This window comes from Emydura macquarii, unplaced genomic scaffold (genome assembly GCF_026122565.2).
Source record: "Emydura macquarii macquarii isolate MOO-44397 ecotype Brisbane River unplaced genomic scaffold, CSIRO-AGI_Emac_v2 contig_2768, whole genome shotgun sequence".
NCBI classification, from domain to species: Eukaryota; Metazoa; Chordata; order Testudines; family Chelidae; genus Emydura; species Emydura macquarii.
Window position 1 is genome coordinate 26,690,009 of NW_027132905.1, and position 20,389 is coordinate 26,710,397.

Sequence of the window (20,389 nt, forward strand, 5' to 3'; positions counted from 1 at the left end):
ACTTGTGTTTCTCTTCCAGAAGGGCTTAGAGCACACTCGCCTGGAGTGAAGGCACTTCCATGGTCTGCCTTAAACATATTCCCATATTTAGAACTTGTAGAACTGCCACCTAGAGCCCAATTCATACATTTCACAAAACATTATTGCTTAGATCTAGCATCTAGATCAGATGCCCAGTTCAGTAAAGAAGCATTACAATCTATATGTAAGTGAGCCTCCTCACCCCACTGTCCAGAGGGAAGAGTGCTGCTTGCCAAACGCCCAAGAGTGGGAATGTGTAGGAGCCATTTGACAAAGAAATGAAGGTTATTCAGCTGTAACTGGAGTTCTTCAAGGTGAGCTTTACGTGTCCGACTTTCCAAGCACCGACTTTCCAAGCACCTTCCCTCTTCTTGGGTGTCCTAATTTCTGTTTGGGACCTAAGGAGGCAGTTGAAAGAACTGAGGCAGCCAGTTCACCACACCCCTTTTATAGCCATTGTGAGCTGCAAGGGGCACAAGAGGGCCTCAACAAACACTGCTGCTAAAAGGTTCCAGCAATTCATGCTGCACCATCAGCGCATCTCAAGAGTGTGAATGCACAGAGCTCATTCCAGGGTTCTCATTACAGGTGAGTAACCTCTCCTTTTTATTTCCAAATTTTGTTTCCTAAATATTGTCTGCCTTTTCATCACAGTACTTCAGTGAAGTAAGAGCAAGCTTGATAAACAGCCAGCCTGACAACAAACGAGAGGTCCTTGACCAGTGCTTTAGGAACCTAATGGAAGGAGTGGAGCAAAACCTTTTGGTAAAAAACAGAGACAGGTAAGCTCACAACATCCGAAGTGTTCTCTAATAATAAAAAACAAACAAAATGCTCAACTGGAGAATAACATAACAGAAAGAGTATTCTGGGCTAACCTGTAACTGCAGTGGAGTTTTTAAGCTTCGTTTAAAAGTAAGGTAATGTCCTACCAAATAATCCTCCCTTAGACTTACTGGTTGGAGTCAGAGCATTTGATAATTATCTATTTACTTCATTTTAAATATGTATTTATTTAGGATAGTCCCAGAAGCAGAGCCTGCCAGGGAATATGTGTTCCTTTCTCCTTTTGGCCAGGCCCTCCCCCTTAGAAAAAACTACCCCATTTTCTTGGGAGGGGCATTGTCTTTCTTTCTCCAACATATGGTCCCTCCAGCAAAAACAGTCTGATGCTCTTGGTGTTTCAGAACTACAAGGGCTTCTGCAGCCTCTGCTACACTAGATGCTTCTGCTTTGACTGACCCCAGCCCCTGCAGCTGTAAAGATGGAGCAATGAGCTGTGAAAAGACAGAAGAGGGAGAGGGTCAGTTGGGGCCCACATAACAGCTAAACTTAACTTAAGCTGTTTGGATTTTTTGTTTGGTTGGTTTTTTAGAACAAGATTGACAATTTACTCAGGTTCAACCTCACTGTAAAAAATGGGGTTAGTTTAAAACAAAAGCAATAGATATCAGCTGCATTTAAGGTTGACACTAGTCTTCTGTTACCAGCTGTGTTTTCATCTTCCCACACCTTTATTCCACCAAAAGAAAATCTTGGAATGTCACAGGCATGATCTTATACCAGGGTAGAACTTCATGACAAGCTTGAGACAAACCAGACAAGACATTTGGGAGTGATGGAGGTTAGAACAATTAGATGATTTCATATCTCCATCATTTTCTGAGAAATTTTGACTGGCCAAAATTCCAGAGCAGTTTGGTTTAGAAACCCCAAATGGGTTTTAATCTGTTGGTTCTACTTCGAGTGATTGCTCATATCCATTCCAATATAGGTGAGTACGCGCCACCGTGCACTGGTTTCCGGAACTTTTTTCCTCTTAGCAAGCCCCGTAGGGTTGGCTCAGGCGCTCCCTGGAGTACCGCACTCATGCCGCGGTATATGAGGCACCACCAACCCTGCGGGCCCTCAGTTCCTTCTTTCTACCCATGACAGTTACTGGAACGTCTCCTGCCTCTTGTGTACAACAAGTAACATTCCCCGTTTGAACTGTTCTTGTTTTTTGTAGTTAAGTATTAGGTAGTTAATTAGTTGTTAAGTGTAGATAGTTTAGCGAGAAGCACTTAGGGGCTTAAGGTTGGGCCATGCCTGGCTCAACAGGTTTTAAGTACTGCGCCACTTGCAGCAAAGCCTTCCCTCTGAGTGACCCTCATGAGCGCTGCCTCTGATGTTTGCGAGAACAGCACAGGAAGGACAAGTGGAAGGTTTGCAAAGCCTTTAAGCTGAGGACCCAGAAAGAATGGGACGCTTGTTTGAAGGCCATACTGATGGAGTCGGCGCTCCACCCGGACTCTGAACCGGTGTGCTCTCCTGCGGCACCAAGCGTCTCTTCAGTGCGGAGCGCCCCACCGGCACCGGAGTCGACCCGTCACCAATTGCCGGTGCCGAAGAAAAAGAAGCGCCAGGGCACCGAGCGCCAGGACTCCCCTGCACTGCCTGCGCGGCCTGGGGGGAGTCGGGAGATGCACCAGCCATGGGCTGTTGAGTTCACTCCGGCACCTGTATCTCCACGCAGGGAGCCTCCCCCGACTCCTGGGGGTGGGGGAGCGCCCCTGCAGGGACCGTCGACATCAGAGGCATTCCAGGCAGCACAGGCCCTGATGGCCATGCCCACACCTCCGTACCCCCCTCCGCTGAGGGTGCAGGGACTGGCATCTCAAGGCAAACCCGCGCTGGGTGCCTCTGGTGGGTGGTTGAGAACACAGTCCAAGTCTCCTCACAGACGATCAGAGAGGATAGAGCGTGCCGGCTCCCCTCGCAGCTCCAACTCCGGGTCGTCAAGCTCCTCCACACCGTGGCACCGAGGAAGGTCCATGGCACTGGGGGTTTTGCGCTCGAGGCAACGCTGCTGTAGTTCCATCTCGCGCGAGGGGCGCTGCTCCCACTCCCGCACCCCGGCACCGAGTCCCTCATCACCACAGCACCGGTCTCGATCCCCGGAACGGAGTCCGGCACGGATCCCAGTGCCGAAGGACTCGGCACCAACGGCGCAGACCACTCTACCGTGTTGCCGGTCGTGTTCCTCAGAGTCGGGCTCAGCACCGAGGAGGCATGGATGGTACCGCTCCCGGTCTCCGAAGGGGAAACGATGCCAGAAATCCTCAGCTCCAAGACAGAGATTGTCCTCCAGCTCGTCGAGCCGTACACCTCCCCGTCGGCACCGTTCGCAATGGCACCAGTGCTCCTCGACCTCATCAGCATCGTCGTGGAGCAGGTCCCTGACCAAAATTGACAGGAGCCGCAGGCACCACCAGCACCACTCTAGCGGCTCGGGGTCCCGCAAGGGCACACATCGGCCAGAAGCGCCGCAGCCAGCATCGATACCAGGGTGGCCACAAGGTCCGTGGCAGTGGCCATACTGGGGGCCATGGGGAGCCCATCATCCGTGACACACCTGGTAACCCCCCTTCCCCCACCTAGCCAGCCGGCGAAGGGCCATTCCTCGGAGGAGGAATCGGACCCTGAGGAGGGACCCTCCACGGGGCCCCTCCCATAATCCTCCTCCTCCTCCCCTGACGAGGCGACCGCCAGGGACCATAGGGCGCCCCTTCCGGACTTTAAAGCTCATCAAGAGCTCCTTAAGAGGGTGGCCAGCAACCTCAATATAGAACTGAAGGAGCTCTCTGAGGAGAAGGACCCCCTCTTCGGGGTGACTGGGTCGGCGGGACTATCCAGAGTGGCCCTGCCGGTTCACGAGAGAGTCCTTAAGCTGGCTAAGGCTCTCTGGCAAACCCCTGCTTCGGTTGCCCCCACCTCCAAGGGCGCCGAGAAAAAATACTATGTTCCATCCGAGGGGTTTGAATTCCTCTATACGCACCCAGCCCCTCGGACCCTAGTGGTTGATGCTGCCAACCAAAGGGACAGACAAGGCGGCCCGGGCAACATGCCCAAAAAGAAAGACAACAAAAAACTAGACCTGTTCGGCCGCAAGGTCTACTCCACCGGGGCCTTGCAGTTGAGAATTGCAAAACATCAAGCGCTCCTTGGCCGCAATAACCTGAACCTCTGGGCCTCTATGCGCAGGTTCGCAGAGAGATTGCCCCAGGAACAGGCGGCGGACTTTGCAACGGTCCTGGAGGAGGGCGCTGCAGTAGCAGGGGCGGCCTTGCAGACTGCCAGCGACACCGCGGACACAGCCAGCAGAGAGCCATGGCCTTGGCTATTGCCATTTGGAGGTGTTCGTGGCTGCAGTCTTCAGGGCTGTCCCAGGAAGTGCAGCAAGCCATCCATAACCTGCCCTTTGATGGGGCAGGCCTATTTTCTGATAAAACGGACGATAAGCTGCATGCCCTGAAAGACTCTAGGGCCACGCTCAGGTCGCTGAGCCTATACACCCCTCAGGCCTTGGGGCGCCAGTCTCGGCCACAGCCCCAGCGCCAGGCCCAGCCGCCCCCTAGGCCACCGTCCAGGTCCTCTCAGCCCAAGAGGGGCTGTGATAGGACCATGGGCTTTGGGCGCCGCAACCAATCAGGGTCATCCATGGCTTCCCAGCAGGGTCCCACTAAAGCAGGGGTGTCAAACATACGGCCCGCACGCCGCATCCGGCCCGCAAACTTTTTTGAGCCGACCCGCATCCGGGCAGTTTTTTTGAGACATGCTGCTGCCCAAAGTTAGGGCATTGGCACTTAAAGAGATTTCTCTGCCCACGGCATTGCCGGTTTAAGAGTCCATGAAATCTCTTAAAGCGTCGATGCCGGACGCAGAGAAATCCCTTAAAGCGGCAATGCACTTAGTCCAGCAACACGGCCCCCCGTGAAATCCCGCCGCCGAAAAGGGGTGATGCCGCGCTGCCAAAAAGGGGAAGATGGCCCGAATTTTTTGGCGGAGGGCCCCTTTGAAGTGCATTTTATGATAATCTGGCCTGTCACCATCAGCGAGTTTGACACCCCTGCACTAAAGGGCCTAGCGCCAATGCTCCGTCCCTACTACGCCAAGTGGCAGAGTATTACATCAGACCGCTGGGTCCTCGGCGTAGTTCTCAGGAGATATGCCCTTCAGTTTATGGCCTTCCCCCCGGACTTCCCCCCACCCCGTCCCTCTTCAGGGACCCCTCTCATGAGCAGCTCCTGTTGCAGGAGGTGAACTCCCTCTTCCTCCTCGGGGCTGTGGAAGCAGTCTCTCCACAGGAAATAGGGAGGGGATTCTACTCCAGCTATTTCCTTATCCCCAAGGCAAAAGGGGGCCTGAGATCCATATTAGATCTCTGCCGTCTGAACAAGTTCATCAGGCGTCTCAGGTTTCGTATGGTTTCCCTAGCCTTCATCATCCCTGCACTGGATCCAAGAGATTGGTATGCCGCCCTCGATCTAAAGGATGCGTATTTTCATATTTCCATCCTTCCCATATAAAGGCGCTTCCTCAGGTTTATGGTAGCTGGCTGCCATTACCAATTCTCGGCCCTGCCCTTTGGCCTCTCGTCTGCCCCCAGGGTCTTCACAAAGTACATGGTGGTGGTGGCAGCCCACCTGCGCCGCAGAGGGGTCTAAATATTCCCCTACCTGGATGACTGGCTAATCCGGGGCAGGTCCAGGGCCCATGTAAGGAACAACCTAGCAATCACCTGTGCGACGTGCATCAGACTGGGGCTGCTCATAAACGAGCAGAAGTCCACTCTCACCCCGGTGCAGCGCATAGATTTCATCAGGGCCACACTGGACGCCACTCAGGCCAAAGCCTTCCTCCCGCAGCCTCGCTTCGAGGCGATGGCCACCATAATCGGCGAACTTCACAGGTCCCCCACGACGACAGCCAGGTACTGCCTGCAGCTGTTGGGACACATGGCATCCTGTACGTACGTGGTGAGGCTGGCTCGCCTCAAACTCAGGCCTCTCCAGGCGTGGTTAGCCTCAGTGTATGCACCGGCCAGGCACTCCTTGAACAGGGTGGTCACGGTTCCCATGCAGGTCCTGACCTCCCTGAACTGGTGGAGGACTCCCGGGGGCATACTGAGAGGGGTTCCGTTCCGCAATCTGGCCCCATCACCCTCATTACAGACGCTTCAGATGTGGGGTGGGTGGCCCGCATCAGCACTGACCAGAGCACCCAGGGGCTCTGGTTGGAGGAGGAGGAGAAGAGCCTCCATATCAACGTCTGGGAGCTCAGGGCAGTCTGGCTGGCCTGCAGGGTGTTCCTCAGATTCCTGAGGGGCAGGATGGTGCAGGTCCTCACGGACAACACAGCGGCCATGTTCTATATGAATAGGCAGGGGGGAGTGCGCTCCTCGGCCCTTTGCCAGGAGACCATTCAACTTTGGGACTTTGTGGTGAGGCACGACTCCCATATATTTGCCTTTCACCTCTCTGGGGTCAGGAACGACAAGGCAGACTGCCTCAGCTTCTACCCTGACATGACTAGTCACTACACCTGGAGGTGATAACTTTTATCTTCCGCAAGTGGGGTGTTCCCCAACTGGACCTGTTCGCGTCGTCCTGGAACAGGAAGTGCCCGAGGTTCTGCTCGCTCTGGGGTCACGAGCCGGGCTCCATGTCCGACATGTTCCTCATAGACTGGACGGGGACACTTATGTATGCGTTTCCCCCCATTCCTCTGCTGCCCAAAGTCCTCTTGAAAATCAAGAGGGACAAAGCAGATGTCATACTGATCGCCTCAGCCTGGCCAAGACAGCACTGGTTCAGCATGTTGCTGGACCTGTCCATCTCCCCGCCAGTGCCACTCCCGAGGCGTTACGACCTGCTCTCCCAGGACCAGAGTCGCCTGCTGCACCCGGACCTGGACTCCCTCCACCTGATGGCATGGAGACTCTGTGGCTGATGGAGAGAGAGAGAGAGCCTGCTTGGCGCAGGTCCAACAGATTCTGCTGGGCAGCAGAAAACCTTCCACTTAGGTTATATACCGGGCCAAGTGGAAGCGGTTTACCTGTTGGGTGGAGTCCCGGGTCATCCCGCCGAGCTGCTTGCCTATACAGGCAATCCTGGAGTATCTGCTCCACCTCAAGCTTCAGGGTTTAGTACTGGCCTCCCTGAAGGTGCACCTGGCGGCCATCTTGGCCTTCCACCAACCGATGGAAGGGAGGTCATTATTTTCCCACCCAATGTAAGTTAGGTTCCTCAAAGGGGTGGAGAGGCTGTACCCGAAGGTCCATGACCCGGTGCCTCCGTGGGATTTGAACTTGGTCCTCAACAGACTAACAGGACCCCCATTCGAGCCCATGGCTACATGCCCGCTGCTCATCCTCTCATGGAAGGTAGTCTTCCTGGTGGCCATTACATCGGCTAGGAGGGTCTCTGAGATAAGAGCCTTAACCTCGGAGCCCCCCTACACCGTCTTTTATAAAGACAAGGTGCGGCTGAGATCCCACCCGGCCTTCCTGCCTAAGGTGGTGTACCAGTTCCATTATAACCAGGATATCTTCCTCCCCGTGTTCCTTCCAAAACCGCACTGGTCGGAGGAGGAGCGGAGATGGCACTTGCTGGATGTGAGACGAGCCCTCGCCTACTACGTCGAGCGGACGCAGCCGTTCCAGAAGTCGACACAGCTGTTCATGGCGGTGGCGGACTGGATGAAGGGCTCACCTGTCTCCACCCAGTGCATCTCCGCCTGGATCACCGCCTGCATCAGGTGCTGCTACGAGCAGGCGAAGGGGCCACTTCCAGGAGCTGTTTCAGCACACTCAACCAGATCCCAGGCCTCATCGGCGGCCTTCCTGGAGAGAGTGCCCCTGCAGGACATCTGCAGAGCAGCTACCTCATCGTCGGTTCACACCTTCACGTCCCACTATGCCATCGTGCAGCAGGCAAGAGAGGACGCAGGCTTTGGCAGGGCCGTGCTGCTGAGAGCAGCTCACCGATGACTCCTACCCACCTCCAAGGTATGGCTATTTAATCACCTATATTGGAATGGATGTGAGCAATCACTCAAAGTAGAAAACAGGGTTACTTACCAGTAACTGATGTTCTTCAAGATGTGTTGCTCATATCCATTCCACACCCACCCTCCGTCCCCGCTGTCAGAGTCAGCAGAAAGAAGGGACTGAGGGCCCACGGGGTCGGCAGCGCCCTATGTACCACGGCATGAGCGCAGTACTCCAGGGGGCGCCTGAGCCAACCCTATGGGGTCTGTTAAGGGGAAGAAGTTCTGGGAACCAGTGCACGGTGGCGTGCACTCAACTATATTGGAGTGGATATGAGCAACACATCTCGAAGAACAACAGTTACTGGTAAGTAACCCTGTTTTTAGGCTAGTACTGATTCCGTGGGCTATTTTTAGGAGGAAGAGGGTTGCAGTTGGAGTTATTTAGCTGTTAATGGTTTTCAGAAACTTACTTTATGGTTTCTGCAGAGATTTTCATTTTCTTATATCCCTGATGCTAAATTTATAAACTCCACATAAACCCATTGTGGATAATGGCAAAGAGGGGAGCCAGTAGAGAGGGGGAGGTGTGGAGATGGAAGGTGTTCCATCTAGTAGTGTAGGGAACATACCTATTCCATGCAGTAAGTCCACTTGACATGCCTTACACGTAGCTTTCTCCATGTAATGGGGAGAACAGGGAGCCATGTGATCATAGAATCATAGAAGATTAGGGTTGGAAGAGACCTCAGGAGGTCATCTAATCCAGCCCCCCGCTCAAAGCAGGACTAACCCCAACTAAATCATCCCAGCCAGGGCTTTGTCAATCCGAGTCTTAAAAATCTCTAAGGATGGAAATGTCTAGTCTGGAATCCAGAAGGGAGGAAGACACAAGAGGTGGTGGTGGCAAACAATCTGGGGAGGACAAAGACCCCTCCCTACACAGTTCGTTAGCTGAATGAGGATTTCTGTGACTGACCAATCCTCCAGTGTTCTTAACCACTAAAGAAATTCCCAGAGTATTTATTTAACTCCATATCTGTCTGTCAGTTACTTAAAGGGAAAAATCCATGAGATAATATTTTCTAAGGAAAAAAACAAATGTTGGCCTGGAAATTTAAAATTTAAGTTACACTTAAAAGTTTTTAAAAGTACAGAAATACAGTTCAGGTTCCACAAACAACCTTCACTCTTATACTGCATCATCACCCATAGAACAACCACAGACCAAGTGTCCATCTTATCAAATCATGTCTGGGACTCAGGTGTGAAGTGATATGGGACCACCATACTCTGCTATACAGTAGCACTGCGCTACCTTATTCGTATAGATGCATAGATTTTTTAAGGCCAGAAGGGGCCATTTGATAACTTAGTCTAACTTCCCATATCTCACATGCTAGAGAATTTCATTCGGTTACCTCTCCATTGACCCCAGTAACTTGTGTTTAACTAAAGTGTAACTTCCAGAAGGGCATCAGGTCTTGATCTGAAGACATCAAGAGATGAAGCATCTACCACTTTGCTTGGTAGTTTGTTCCAATAGTTAATTCGCCATCACTGTTTAAAAAAGAAATGATGCCTTATATCTCATTTGAAATTGTCTGGTTTAATAACCAGCCATTGGGCTTGTTATAGGCCACTGTAGCATTTAACCTGAACACTATCTGTCTTTAAATAGATACAACAAACTACTGCTTTTTTTAAGACTCTACATAGCTGCTTGGAAAAAAATAGATAGGCCTTCACATCTCATCACCAAAAATGCCCAAATTAAGGGCTGTTTTCCCAGCAGTATTTAGAGTTTAAAATGTATGTCGTACTGTGTGGTTTGTCATAGACATGCCATATAAACAAAGAGACTGAACTCCCCTTTCACCTGCAGGCTAGCACTTAGGTGCATTGGTTGGGTAGTGTGGAGAAGCTGCTGCACTGCTGCTTCCCATGATGTCTCTGTTCTGTGGATGAACAGAACTTCAGTCTTGAGGGCTGTTAATCACCTAACTTGCAGAAGCCCTAAGTTCCAACATACGCACAGTTCTTCTTTGAGTGCTTGCTCATGTCCATTCTACTATAGGTGTGTGCACGCCTCCATGCACAGCTACCGGAACTTTTTTCCCCTTAGCAGATCCCGTAGGGCCGGCTCCAGCACCTCCTGGAGTCCCATGCACATGCCACGGTATATGAGGCACTGCCAGCCCTAATCCTCTTCAGTTCCTTTTTTCTGCCCGTGACAGTTACTGGAACTGCCTGCACTTGCATTGCAAGAAATTCCCCGTGTTTTGAACTTTAAGCAATGATTTTTTTCTGTTAGTTAGTTAGTTAGATTAATAACTGTTGTAGTGATAGTTAGAGACTTTGAGGTAGTTTAGCTGAGACTTTACTGGGAGCAGGTACGCTCCAGTCTTATGGCTTCAAGCCGTGTGCTTCCGGCGGGAAGGCTTTCCCGCTAAGTGACCCCCACTGCCTGAAGCGTGAGCGGGAAGCCCTTTGTAAGGAGAGAACGGATCGATAAGGCTTTCAGACCTCCAGAAAATCCACCTAAAAACCTGGCTCATGGAGCCCGAGCCAGCCCGCTCCACTGCGGTACCCAGCGTGCCATCGGTGCAGACCCGACTCGGCACCACGAATAGACAGAATCAGCGCTCAGAGTGTGGATACTCCCCTGCACCATCGAAGCAGGCAGGGTGGAGCACCGATCTGTACCAAGGTCGGATCACGGAGGCTCACTGCCTGAGCCAGCATCTCCAGCCAGGGAGCCTCCCCCTGACTCGGGAGAGTGGGGGAGACCCTTGGCACCTACCAGCACCGTCAACTTCAGTGGCCGTCAAGCGGCAAGAGCCTTGTTGGCCTTGCATACGCCACCGCCGTCCATACCTCCACGAGAGAGAGAAGGGGCTGGCATTACAGGGGAAGTCCCGTTGGGACCCCCTGAATGGTGCAGGAGATCCCAGGTATGGGGAGGGAGATCTCCTGCAGACCGGTTTTCTAGGGTAGAGCAGGAACGCTCCCCTAGAAGTCATCCCAGGTTGCAGTCACCGAACCGACCTGCATCAAGGCGGGGGGCGGAATCGACCATCCAATGCCAATCTCGATCCCCCGGCACCGGGTGAGGTCCATCCCACTGCTCCAGCAACAAAGAGTTCACCTGCAAGGACGCGGCGCTGATCCCGGTCACCAGAGACAGTCTCAGTACCGAGGAATTCGCCAGGCAGTGCCGAACCTGGTTGCCAGAGACAGTCTCGGCACTGAGGAGTTGGCCCCCCTGCACCAAGGCAAACCCAGATTCTGGAAACAGCCTTCACACCGAGGATTTGCCCCCCGCACCAAGGCCACGCCAAACTTGGTGACCGGAGACAGACACGGCACCAAGGAGTTCTCCCTGCACCAAGGCCGGACAGAGCCGGTCGCCGGAGCTTGACTCGGTGCCGAGATGCATGCAGAGTGCAAAGTCCTCGGTACTGGGATGACGCTCGGGTCAGCCCAGCTCGCCAGAGCGTTGTCCATACGCCTGCTTCAGCCACGGCACCCACGACGAACCTGGTAGTCAAGGTCATTGACGTCGAAGGGACGCTCTCTGGAGCGACGGTACTGCGCAGTGAGAGCCTTTTGGGCAGCCCCAGCCGTGGTCTTTGACGATGCCTCAGTGTCCCTTTGGGGATGTAGTGCCTGGGGGAGCCACCACCAATGAAAGGTGCTAGAGCTCCAGGCAGATGGCCTCAGAGGCAATGGTCACCCCAATGGCTATATGGAGGCCTAGGGAGTTTCCTGGGTGGGGGACAGGACCATGGTCCGTCAACCCCTCGGGGATGCAGTCAGTGCCTCAGGTACAGGGAAAGGGCCACCATTTGCTCTCGGACGATGACTTGGCCCCACGGGCAAGGACTCCTGCTGGGACCGCCTGTCGGCAGGAAGAAGTGCTGCGGTCTGCAGAGCCCTTTCTCCTCCCGTCCCCTCCCCGCCAGATGAAGCACACTCCCAAGCCCTGGTTGATTCTAGGGCACACTGGGAACTGCTCAAGAAGTGGCCTCCACCTTGGGGCTGGAGGTGAAGGAGCAAAAGGGGCGTCAGGCAATCTTTAATGTGCTACTGGTGGGCTCCACAGAGTGGTAGCTCTCCTGGTCTACAAAGGGGCACTCAACATAGTGAGGGTCTCATGGCAAACCCCCTCCTCTGTAGCCCGATGCCTAAATGAGCCGAGAAGAGTATTACACCCCAGCCAAGAGGTTTGAATACTGTTCACACCCCGCCCCAGGTCCCTGGTGGTGGTTGCCACCAGCCACAGGGGTAGGCAGGGCAACCAGGCTCTACTCCAGAGAACAAGGGCGATTGCAAGCCAGACTTGTTTGAAGAAAAATTTTATTCAATAGCACTACCAGCAAGTAGAAGGTGAGCCCTCAGGGGACTCAGTGAGCCGCTTTGCTGAAGCTCTGTCTGGCAGCAGGCGCTGAACCTGTATATCATTGCAGAAGAGGGTACCGCGGGAGCTAGAGCAGCACTCCAGGCATCCTCAGTTGCTGCTGATTCGGTGGGCAGAGCCATACCCCCTGCCATCAGCATGCCCAGAGGTTAGTGGCTGCAATCCCAGGCTGTCCCAAAAAGGTCCAGCAGCCCATCCGGGGCCCTTCCTTGGATGAGTCAGCCTTGTCTTTGGTTCAGATAGAGGCGAAGCTGCATGGTCTCAAGGACTCCAAGACCACACTCTGTTCCCGAGGTCACTACACGCCACAGACCGTTAGGTGTCAGGCAGGTCCCCAGGGACAGTAGCAGCTTAGATGTCAGCCGTGGCCATCTCACGACCTACGGACAATGGGACAGAGTCAGGGGGTCTAGGTAAGGGTCCTCTCGGCGATAGGGCAATCGGAAAAAGCCCTTTCTGATGGTGCACGCAAGGGCAGCGCCCTAGTCTACCCTCCTTCAGGTTCGTGTGAGCCACAATGTCTTCGGACCATGGGGTCCTTGATATAGTTCGGTGAGTTAGGGCCCCTGGTCGTCTCCTCCCCCCGCCCCCTCGACACTTCCCCCTTCCTCCTTCTCAGTGGCAATTCCACATCCAAGAGGTTGAGGCCGCCTCAGCCTGGAGCAGCGGGAAAGGTCCTACTCGGGGTACTTCCTTGTCCCCTAAAAAAAAGGGGGGGGGGGATTTAAGGACGGTGGCAGACCTAGGTCATCTCACAAATACTGAACAAGGGACTCAAGTCTCGCATGGTCTCCCCAGCTCCAGTATTGGAAACAGGAGCCTGGTATGCCGCCCTGGATGTCAGGGATGCATATCTTCAAAGCTTCCTTCACTTCGTAGGAGTTGGCTCCCTCTAGCGCTTTATGGCTTTACCCCGTGGCCTGTTACTTGGCCCTGAGGGTGTTTACTGAAGGCCTAGCAGTGGTAGCTGCACGCTTGAGGGTACAAGATTTGCCCAGGCAGGTCCAGGTCCCAAATCCAGAGCAGTGTGAGCCAGTCAGGCGCCACTTGCAGCTGGTGGGTCCTGCTGGTAAACATACAAAATTTCACGTTAACTCAGGTACAGCCTGGTTTTTACATCAGATGTATGAGGCCATTTCGGAGAGCGATGCAGCTCTTCGTCGCAGCAGCCAACCGGATGAAAGGTTCACCGGTCTCTGCCCGGCACATTTTCCTTGTGAATAACTTCCTGCATCACGTTCAGCAACAAGCAGGTGAAAGTGCCGCTTCCGGGCTCCACCACAACAGAGCTCAAGCTCCATCTACAGCCTTCCTAGCGGAAGTGGCAGGGCACAACATCTGCAGAGCAGCTGCCAGGCTGGCGGTGCATACCTTCATGTCCCACCACGCCTATGTCCAACAGGTGCGGGAAGACGCGGGCTTCAGCAGAGCTGGGCTGCTGGCAGCTCACCGCTAACTCCAACCCTCCTCCAAGGTACTGCTTGTTAGTCACCTATAGTGGAATGGACGTGAGCAAGCACTCGAAGAAGAAAACAAGGCTATTTACCAGTAACAGATGTTCTTCCAGATGTGTTGCTCGTGTCCATTCCACAACCTACCTCCCATCCCCACTGCCGGAGTTGGTGGAAAGAAGGCACTGAGGGGGCGTAGGGCCAGCAGGGCCTCATATACCACGGCATGTGCATGGGACTCCAGGGAGCACCGGAGCTGGCCCTACGGGATCTGCTAAGGGGAAGAAAGTTCCGGTAGCCATGCACAGAGTCATGCACACACCTATAGTGGAATGGACATGAGCAACACAGCTCGAAGAACATCAGTTACTGGTAAGTAACCTTGTTTTTTAAAATAGAATTGCAATATATAGTGTCTGTGGAGTATTCTAAAATCCAACGGTTGGGTAGTCTTTTGGGAAGCTTTAGTAGCGGTGCTAGAGTTAGAGATACATAGACTGCTTACTCTGGGACAATGTGAGCAGGTATTATCTAGAATAGTTAAAGGAACAATACATCAAATGAGTGATCTCTCCCAGCGGCCAGCTGCCTGGAATGGCTTTTAGGCAGCCACAATATCAACAAGCAACATGTCTTATATCTAGACAGTCCTATTTTCTGAGTTTATTTTGGACTCTTTTAAATGCCTTGTAACTTCCTAGGAAAGTCCATTTTATAGGTTTATTTTAATTTGGAATGTTTAAATGTGAGCAGAAATCAATTTTCATTAGCAAACAAATAAATACAAACGTATGCATAGAAACATTCTGAAATGCATCCTCTGTAATCTCACACAGCAAGCCCTAACTTACCATCACATGGCTGCTACCTGCAGCCAAAGGTGAACTATGGAGAGGAAGGGATATCAGCCCCAATCCTGCTGAGGGATCTGAGACCCACTTGGAATCCCATTGGCTTTGCAAATATCCATCCATGCAGAGCCCTTTGCAGGATCAGGGCCTTAAACTGTAATTCACAATTGGTGTTCCTTGGACATCTTCCTTAGCTTGATCTTCCTGAGCCTGTGAGATCCTACAGGTTCCAAGCAAAGAATGTTATGGCTACAATCAATGCAGACACAGCATTTTTAAAAAGGATGAAAGGTCCTATATCTGGGGGCACATCTAAGGTCAGGAGTGAGCCTAATATTTTAAATTAGAAGCAAAATAATTTATTTTCTGCTATTGAAAATACATATGCAAGATGTATGTAATAAATGGCAACAGTACACTGTTTTAAATAAAGACAGACTGAGGAAGTGGATCTGACCTGAATCAGCATTGGGCTTACTTTTAGGACTGAATCAGAGCAAGAATTCAGGTTGAGGTTGTGATAGTGCTGGAATCACATACGCTGTCCTAGTGAGATTTTGAGCTCCAAAGAGTTGTACAGTATTCGTTGACTTTGCACTATCTGTTCTCATATGATTTTTTGATTAAATCAGAAGCTGAAAATAGGCCTCATTTAATATATATAGATATAATATAAAAAATATGAAAAATGGCTCAGATACAAGATTCCAGTTCTGGCCCACTCTGTCTTAAACTTGCCAACAAATATGGTAAAAGAGAGCATTCCACCTACATTGATAAAACAAGAGAATTTGGTCTCTGCCCCAAGTGTAACTGTGTCATGTTTTGCTGAGAGACAGGTTGTACTCTGCCTTCACTATCAAGAAAGAACACTAGGTCTGAAATAGCCTGAATTTGATGACCTTCTGGGCATGTTGCATAAAGCCATTAATTTGTCAAGATTTTGGGAGAAAGTTGAGGGCATTTTCCCTATAAGCAGTGTGGAATGCAAAGGAGTTTTCCTTTTGCTTTGATTTCCTGGCTGGCAGAATTTACTATTCATAAGCTGTTCGTGCTACTAATGATCTGACTTTATAGGTTGTCCATACATGAAGTTTTTAATGCTGCTGGCTTGTCATTATTAAGTTGTAAGACTAATTGTCAGGATACCAAGAGATCTTGTCAGAGAATTTTAATATTTTTCCTGTTGTTTAAATCTAAATACATCCATAAATCAAAGGTCTGGTTTAACCAAAGGCTTGGGGTTTTCTTGTGCCCAGATTCACCCAGAACATGTCGGTCTTTCGAAGAGACATGGCTGACGCCCTGCGCTGTGAAGGGTCTCCAGAAGCAAGCAGTTTAGATATGATGAGTTGACACTGACTTTGGAAACCAGAGCATTGAATAACAACAAATAGACTTTGAAAGTTTTGGATCTCACCATATTGTTAGATAGGAATTGAAAACTTATGAAAACTATTTTTTTAAATTACTTCTGCCTTTTTATATCTCTGGCCTAAATGTAAGAATTTATAATAGTAAAAATGATATAAAATCAGTCTTAGCTTAAAGATTGTTTTCAAACTTTCTTATCAAAATTTATTATCTCTGTTCTTAGACATGTATGAAATGGTGTAGAAACAATACTTAACCAAAGAACAAAATAAACATGCATTGCTTCTAAATGTGTACCAGTTAATGAGTCTTAGTTCCACCCATAGTAACAAATAATGTTTCTGATCACTTTCACTGAGGTCACTTCTAATTGAAACTTTGAGGCAAAGATTGGTATAAATTCTATATGAACTCTCTTGAATTAATAAAAGTGATTATTTTTCTACAAAATGGTTGCATGTATATTTTAAACATGAGGTTTATGACTATGCACACTGCAAAGAAGTACAGAGATTAGTACAATGAAAAATGAGCTCTTTTGGATTAAGAATGTAGCATGAAAACCTAGAATATGGGATATTATAAAGCTTAGAGACAGTAATGCACTCTTTAATGAGATACAGTTAATGTTTTCATTTCACAAACAGACATTTCAAATGTCTTATTCCAAAAAAACAAACACAAACAAAAATACAATTTGTTAAGACACTTCTTTAAAAAGAATTAAATCTGCCGCCACTGGGGGAAAAAAGCAGGTAGTTACAGAGACTTATTTCCCATATTCAGAGTGGTATATGGCACAATGAAAATGAAAGGCTACATCTAAAATAGAAAACTCAGCAGATTCCTCTTCACCTCATCAGAGATCATAAAGAGTTCAATATGTGCCAAAAAAAATTCCTTTTATGCTAAGGCTCATGTATGCATTATCCACTCTGATTTGGTGCAGAGCAATTAATTTCCATTGTGTGGTAGGTAGAAATTATTGCGTGGGTTGATGAAATACACAAATTAACTGGAGTGAAATTTAACAAAAATTGAACTATTTAAGCAATAAGTCAATTACAGTTTTTAATGTACAAAAGCTATTACATGCAATTAGAAACTGCTATAATTTTTAACTAAGATGTAAATCTACTTCATATTTTTCATGCAGTCTTATGTTTGCGTAACTTGGTAATATTTTTACCACTTTCTTGATAAGAATATGAGACTTTCATTGCACCTAGAGGGAAGGATAGGGGGTTCAAATCAGTATTTCTTGTAGACATTTTCCTGTTTCTTCTGTGATTTTCTTATATTCTTTAACTACAAATTTTAAATAGTTACAGTAGAAACTATATAGGAAATGAAATCATTCAGTTGAGTAGTTTCCTATTTGCCTTACATTTAAGCATATCTGAAGAAAATGGTGTAATCTGCATCCATAGGGCCTGATTTCCAAAATTGCTGAGCACCAAAAAATCCCCTTGAGCCCCAGTTGTCTGACATGTTTGAAAATCAAGCCACTGTCATTTAGGTACCTGAATGTGGAGTAGGAGCCCAGTTTTAAGTGTCCAGGTTAGATTAGTTCAAAAGCTTTATTGTTATTATTCATGAGATAAAGAGCACAGCTAATGCAATGAATCACTTTCCCATTCAGAATTTAAATAAAACTAGAATCTTCATTGTTAAGACAAATTCTGAAAGCTACAAATCTAAACTACTTCAAAGAAGGTTGGAAAGGCGGGGATGTTGGTTGTTTTCATTCTACACCAAAAATGGCTCCAGGAGTCTGTTTGCTAAATGATCCTTCCTTTTTTGACACTTTTGCTGTAGAAACCACTTCAGTTATCTGGAAACTCTGTAGATTTACATTAAAAGGTTCAGATGAAAACAGATGTGTTCTTTAACTCTGCTTTTCTTTGTCATACTGCAGAAATAAATAAAGATTGCATGCAATCAGCTTGCACCCGCAAATCAGTCAATTTACTGGCGAAATTAGCCAGCTCTGCTGAGAGCTAAATTTTGGCATATTGAAAAGAAGTACCATATACCCTCATAACTCAGCACTCAGATTTTAGGGCTTTCTCCAATATAAGGCTATTGACTCCCTGGAGCATCAAAATGCATTTTTTAATTTTCACTTCTAAAACGTACCTTGTTACAAACAAATAAGATCCTAAACTGGGCAGACTTGATATGCATATTTGAACAGCATCTCAACCTCAGTTAACAACTGACAACTAGAACTTATTTAGAGTAGATAGCCCTATAAACATGCCTGCTTTTAGGCTAAAAAATGGATGGCATAGCAAATAAAGCCTATATTTTATAGCTCTGGCTTCTTTCTTAAGAGTTTTAACTGTCAACTCTTCAAAGGGGCACTGTCAAAGTGGGTAGAGCCCAGAATTTAACTTACCTTTTCTTTCTCTTCACCTGTTTATAAAGTTCATGTAATTCTTTATAGTTCCTTTTTTTCCACAAGTGCTTAAAAGCATCCCTCTACATCTCTTGTTTAAAAAACAAAAAGTGTGGAATCAACTGAGTGACAGTATCTGTGGGGAGACTAAGTTCAGACTCTCAGCATGGCTGGGAAAATTACCACAGTAGTGTCCTCTCAAGAATCATGGTGATTATTGTAAAGTGTCCAAATCAGAACTTGGAAATAAATCTGATTCTTGCCAAAATGTGCTCTGTATAACCACAGTGCAAAACTACAGTCATCTGAAGAAATCCCAGTTAGGTCTTCTTCTTACAAAGGAGAATGAACTGCCCCAAAAGGACCCTAGCACAGGTTGTATTTAATTTGACTATGAAAGGCAGACCCAGCTCTCCAAGGAAAATACAAAGTTTTAATACTGTGCCCTACTTACATAAGCAGGCTTTGACGAAACTCAGCCACTGGTATGTGTATGCTTTATAAAATAATTCCTTAGACTTTTTAATGTTTTATTGTAGTGTGAGTTTATGGTGACAGCAAACCTTTCAAACTATAGAAGGATAACTCACTTCCTTGCCAGATTAAAAAATAATGTTAGTGAGGATTTTATGTACCTTAGTTTAGATTGCTGTTAAGAGTGTTTCTTTGACAACATTCTCTTTGAGGTTTACAGAAAGCGTAATAAAATATGTAAGTTACATTTCTACAAACAAAAGCCATCATATAAGTTATTTATAAGTGTGAGATCGAAACACGATCACGATAAATAAACCCTAATGGATACCTGCGGCATCCATTCTAACATAATTTGCCCAACAAAACAGTTGAAACCAAGTCATATTTAGTAGAAAAATCTGGCAGGAACTGAGTCTAGTTGTATAAAATAAGAATAAAATGGAGCAGAGAAGCAAGCCATTTTGGGAGGCTGGCTGCTCCATTAGGTTTGCACAGTGACAGAGACCTGCATTTAACTCTCAGCCTTCCCCTTCAAGGAGTAATAAGTTTGATGCCAGATGCACAAGGTGATCAGATATGTTTGTTTTCCAAGGTTGCCCCAAATTAGGACATTTCTAGTTAGTTTGAATGGAATCAGGGCTGTCCACTGATTTTACCAGGGATGATAAAATGATCTCCAGCCGCAACTGCTCACTTCCTCTGGCTCCTCCCCTTTAACTTTGGCTCCTCTTCTGGTACATCCTTTTTCCCCGCCTCCTAATTTACTTTCAGACTTATATGTACAATGCAATTCCACAGCCACATAATTTCATATTACTTTTAAATTCCTGTGTAATCTTGCCCCAGAATATAAACTTAAATTTTCAAAAATCAAGTCACTAACTCTTATGGTTGTGAAGATGAGCCTCAAAATGTGAACCGAATATAACTTTGCTTGTGTGAGTCTGCAGACAGCCTGAATCTCGCTGCTTGAGTGTGAACTGCATCCATTCAGCTCAACTGGGCACCAAGGATGGCAATGTATATTTCAGTGTTGACTGTTTCACTGCTGATCGTTTAGCATGAGCTAATTTCAAGCTAATATGCTTACTTCTTGAGGGATGTAGTGGCAGATACTGGGGCAGGATACAGTGGGGCACACAGGGGTTGGATAAGGGAAGAGGAAAGGTAGAGGAGACTGCCAAATTGCACCCACAAACCAAGCTCCACTCACATAAGACACCAAAACAAGACTCCATTCTTAGTAGCTCTTCACAGTAATGATCACTTCTCTCCTATCTTGCATATTTTGAGCATTAGTGAAATAGTCAACGACATTGATGTCTGAATTGTCATCATCCAACGTCAGAGTTAAAAATGTGAAAAGCAGCAGTTCACACCTCACTGAAGAACTATTGTTTAAGGCTGCAGGCAAACTCAGGCAGATATCGCTGCATCTTCTCTCAAACCTCCCTTTTTCTACCCAACCCCCCAGTCACACATTTTCACCTAAACGATACTCCTGTTCCCTAAAAGTCTCCCACATCCCCCTCCTAGCAGGACATTTTGTTATCTCCAATAGCCAAACCACTGTATGTGCTTGCAC

General features: G+C 48.5%; 1 protein-coding gene across 1 annotated transcript in view; it reads left to right on the forward strand.

The window, feature by feature from the left end:
- The window catches only part of RANBP17 (RAN binding protein 17), a 259,916-nt gene extending 243,548 nt beyond the window's left edge, over positions 1–16,368 (forward strand). Inside the window, exons 27-28 of the mRNA XM_067566736.1 lie at positions 676–803; positions 15,812–16,368. Of these exons, the coding sequence (XP_067422837.1) occupies positions 676–803; positions 15,812–15,908 (225 nt within the window). The 3' untranslated portion in view covers positions 15,909–16,368. The remainder of the gene's footprint in view (positions 1–675; positions 804–15,811) is intronic.
- Positions 16,369–20,389: the final 4,021 nt, after the last annotated feature.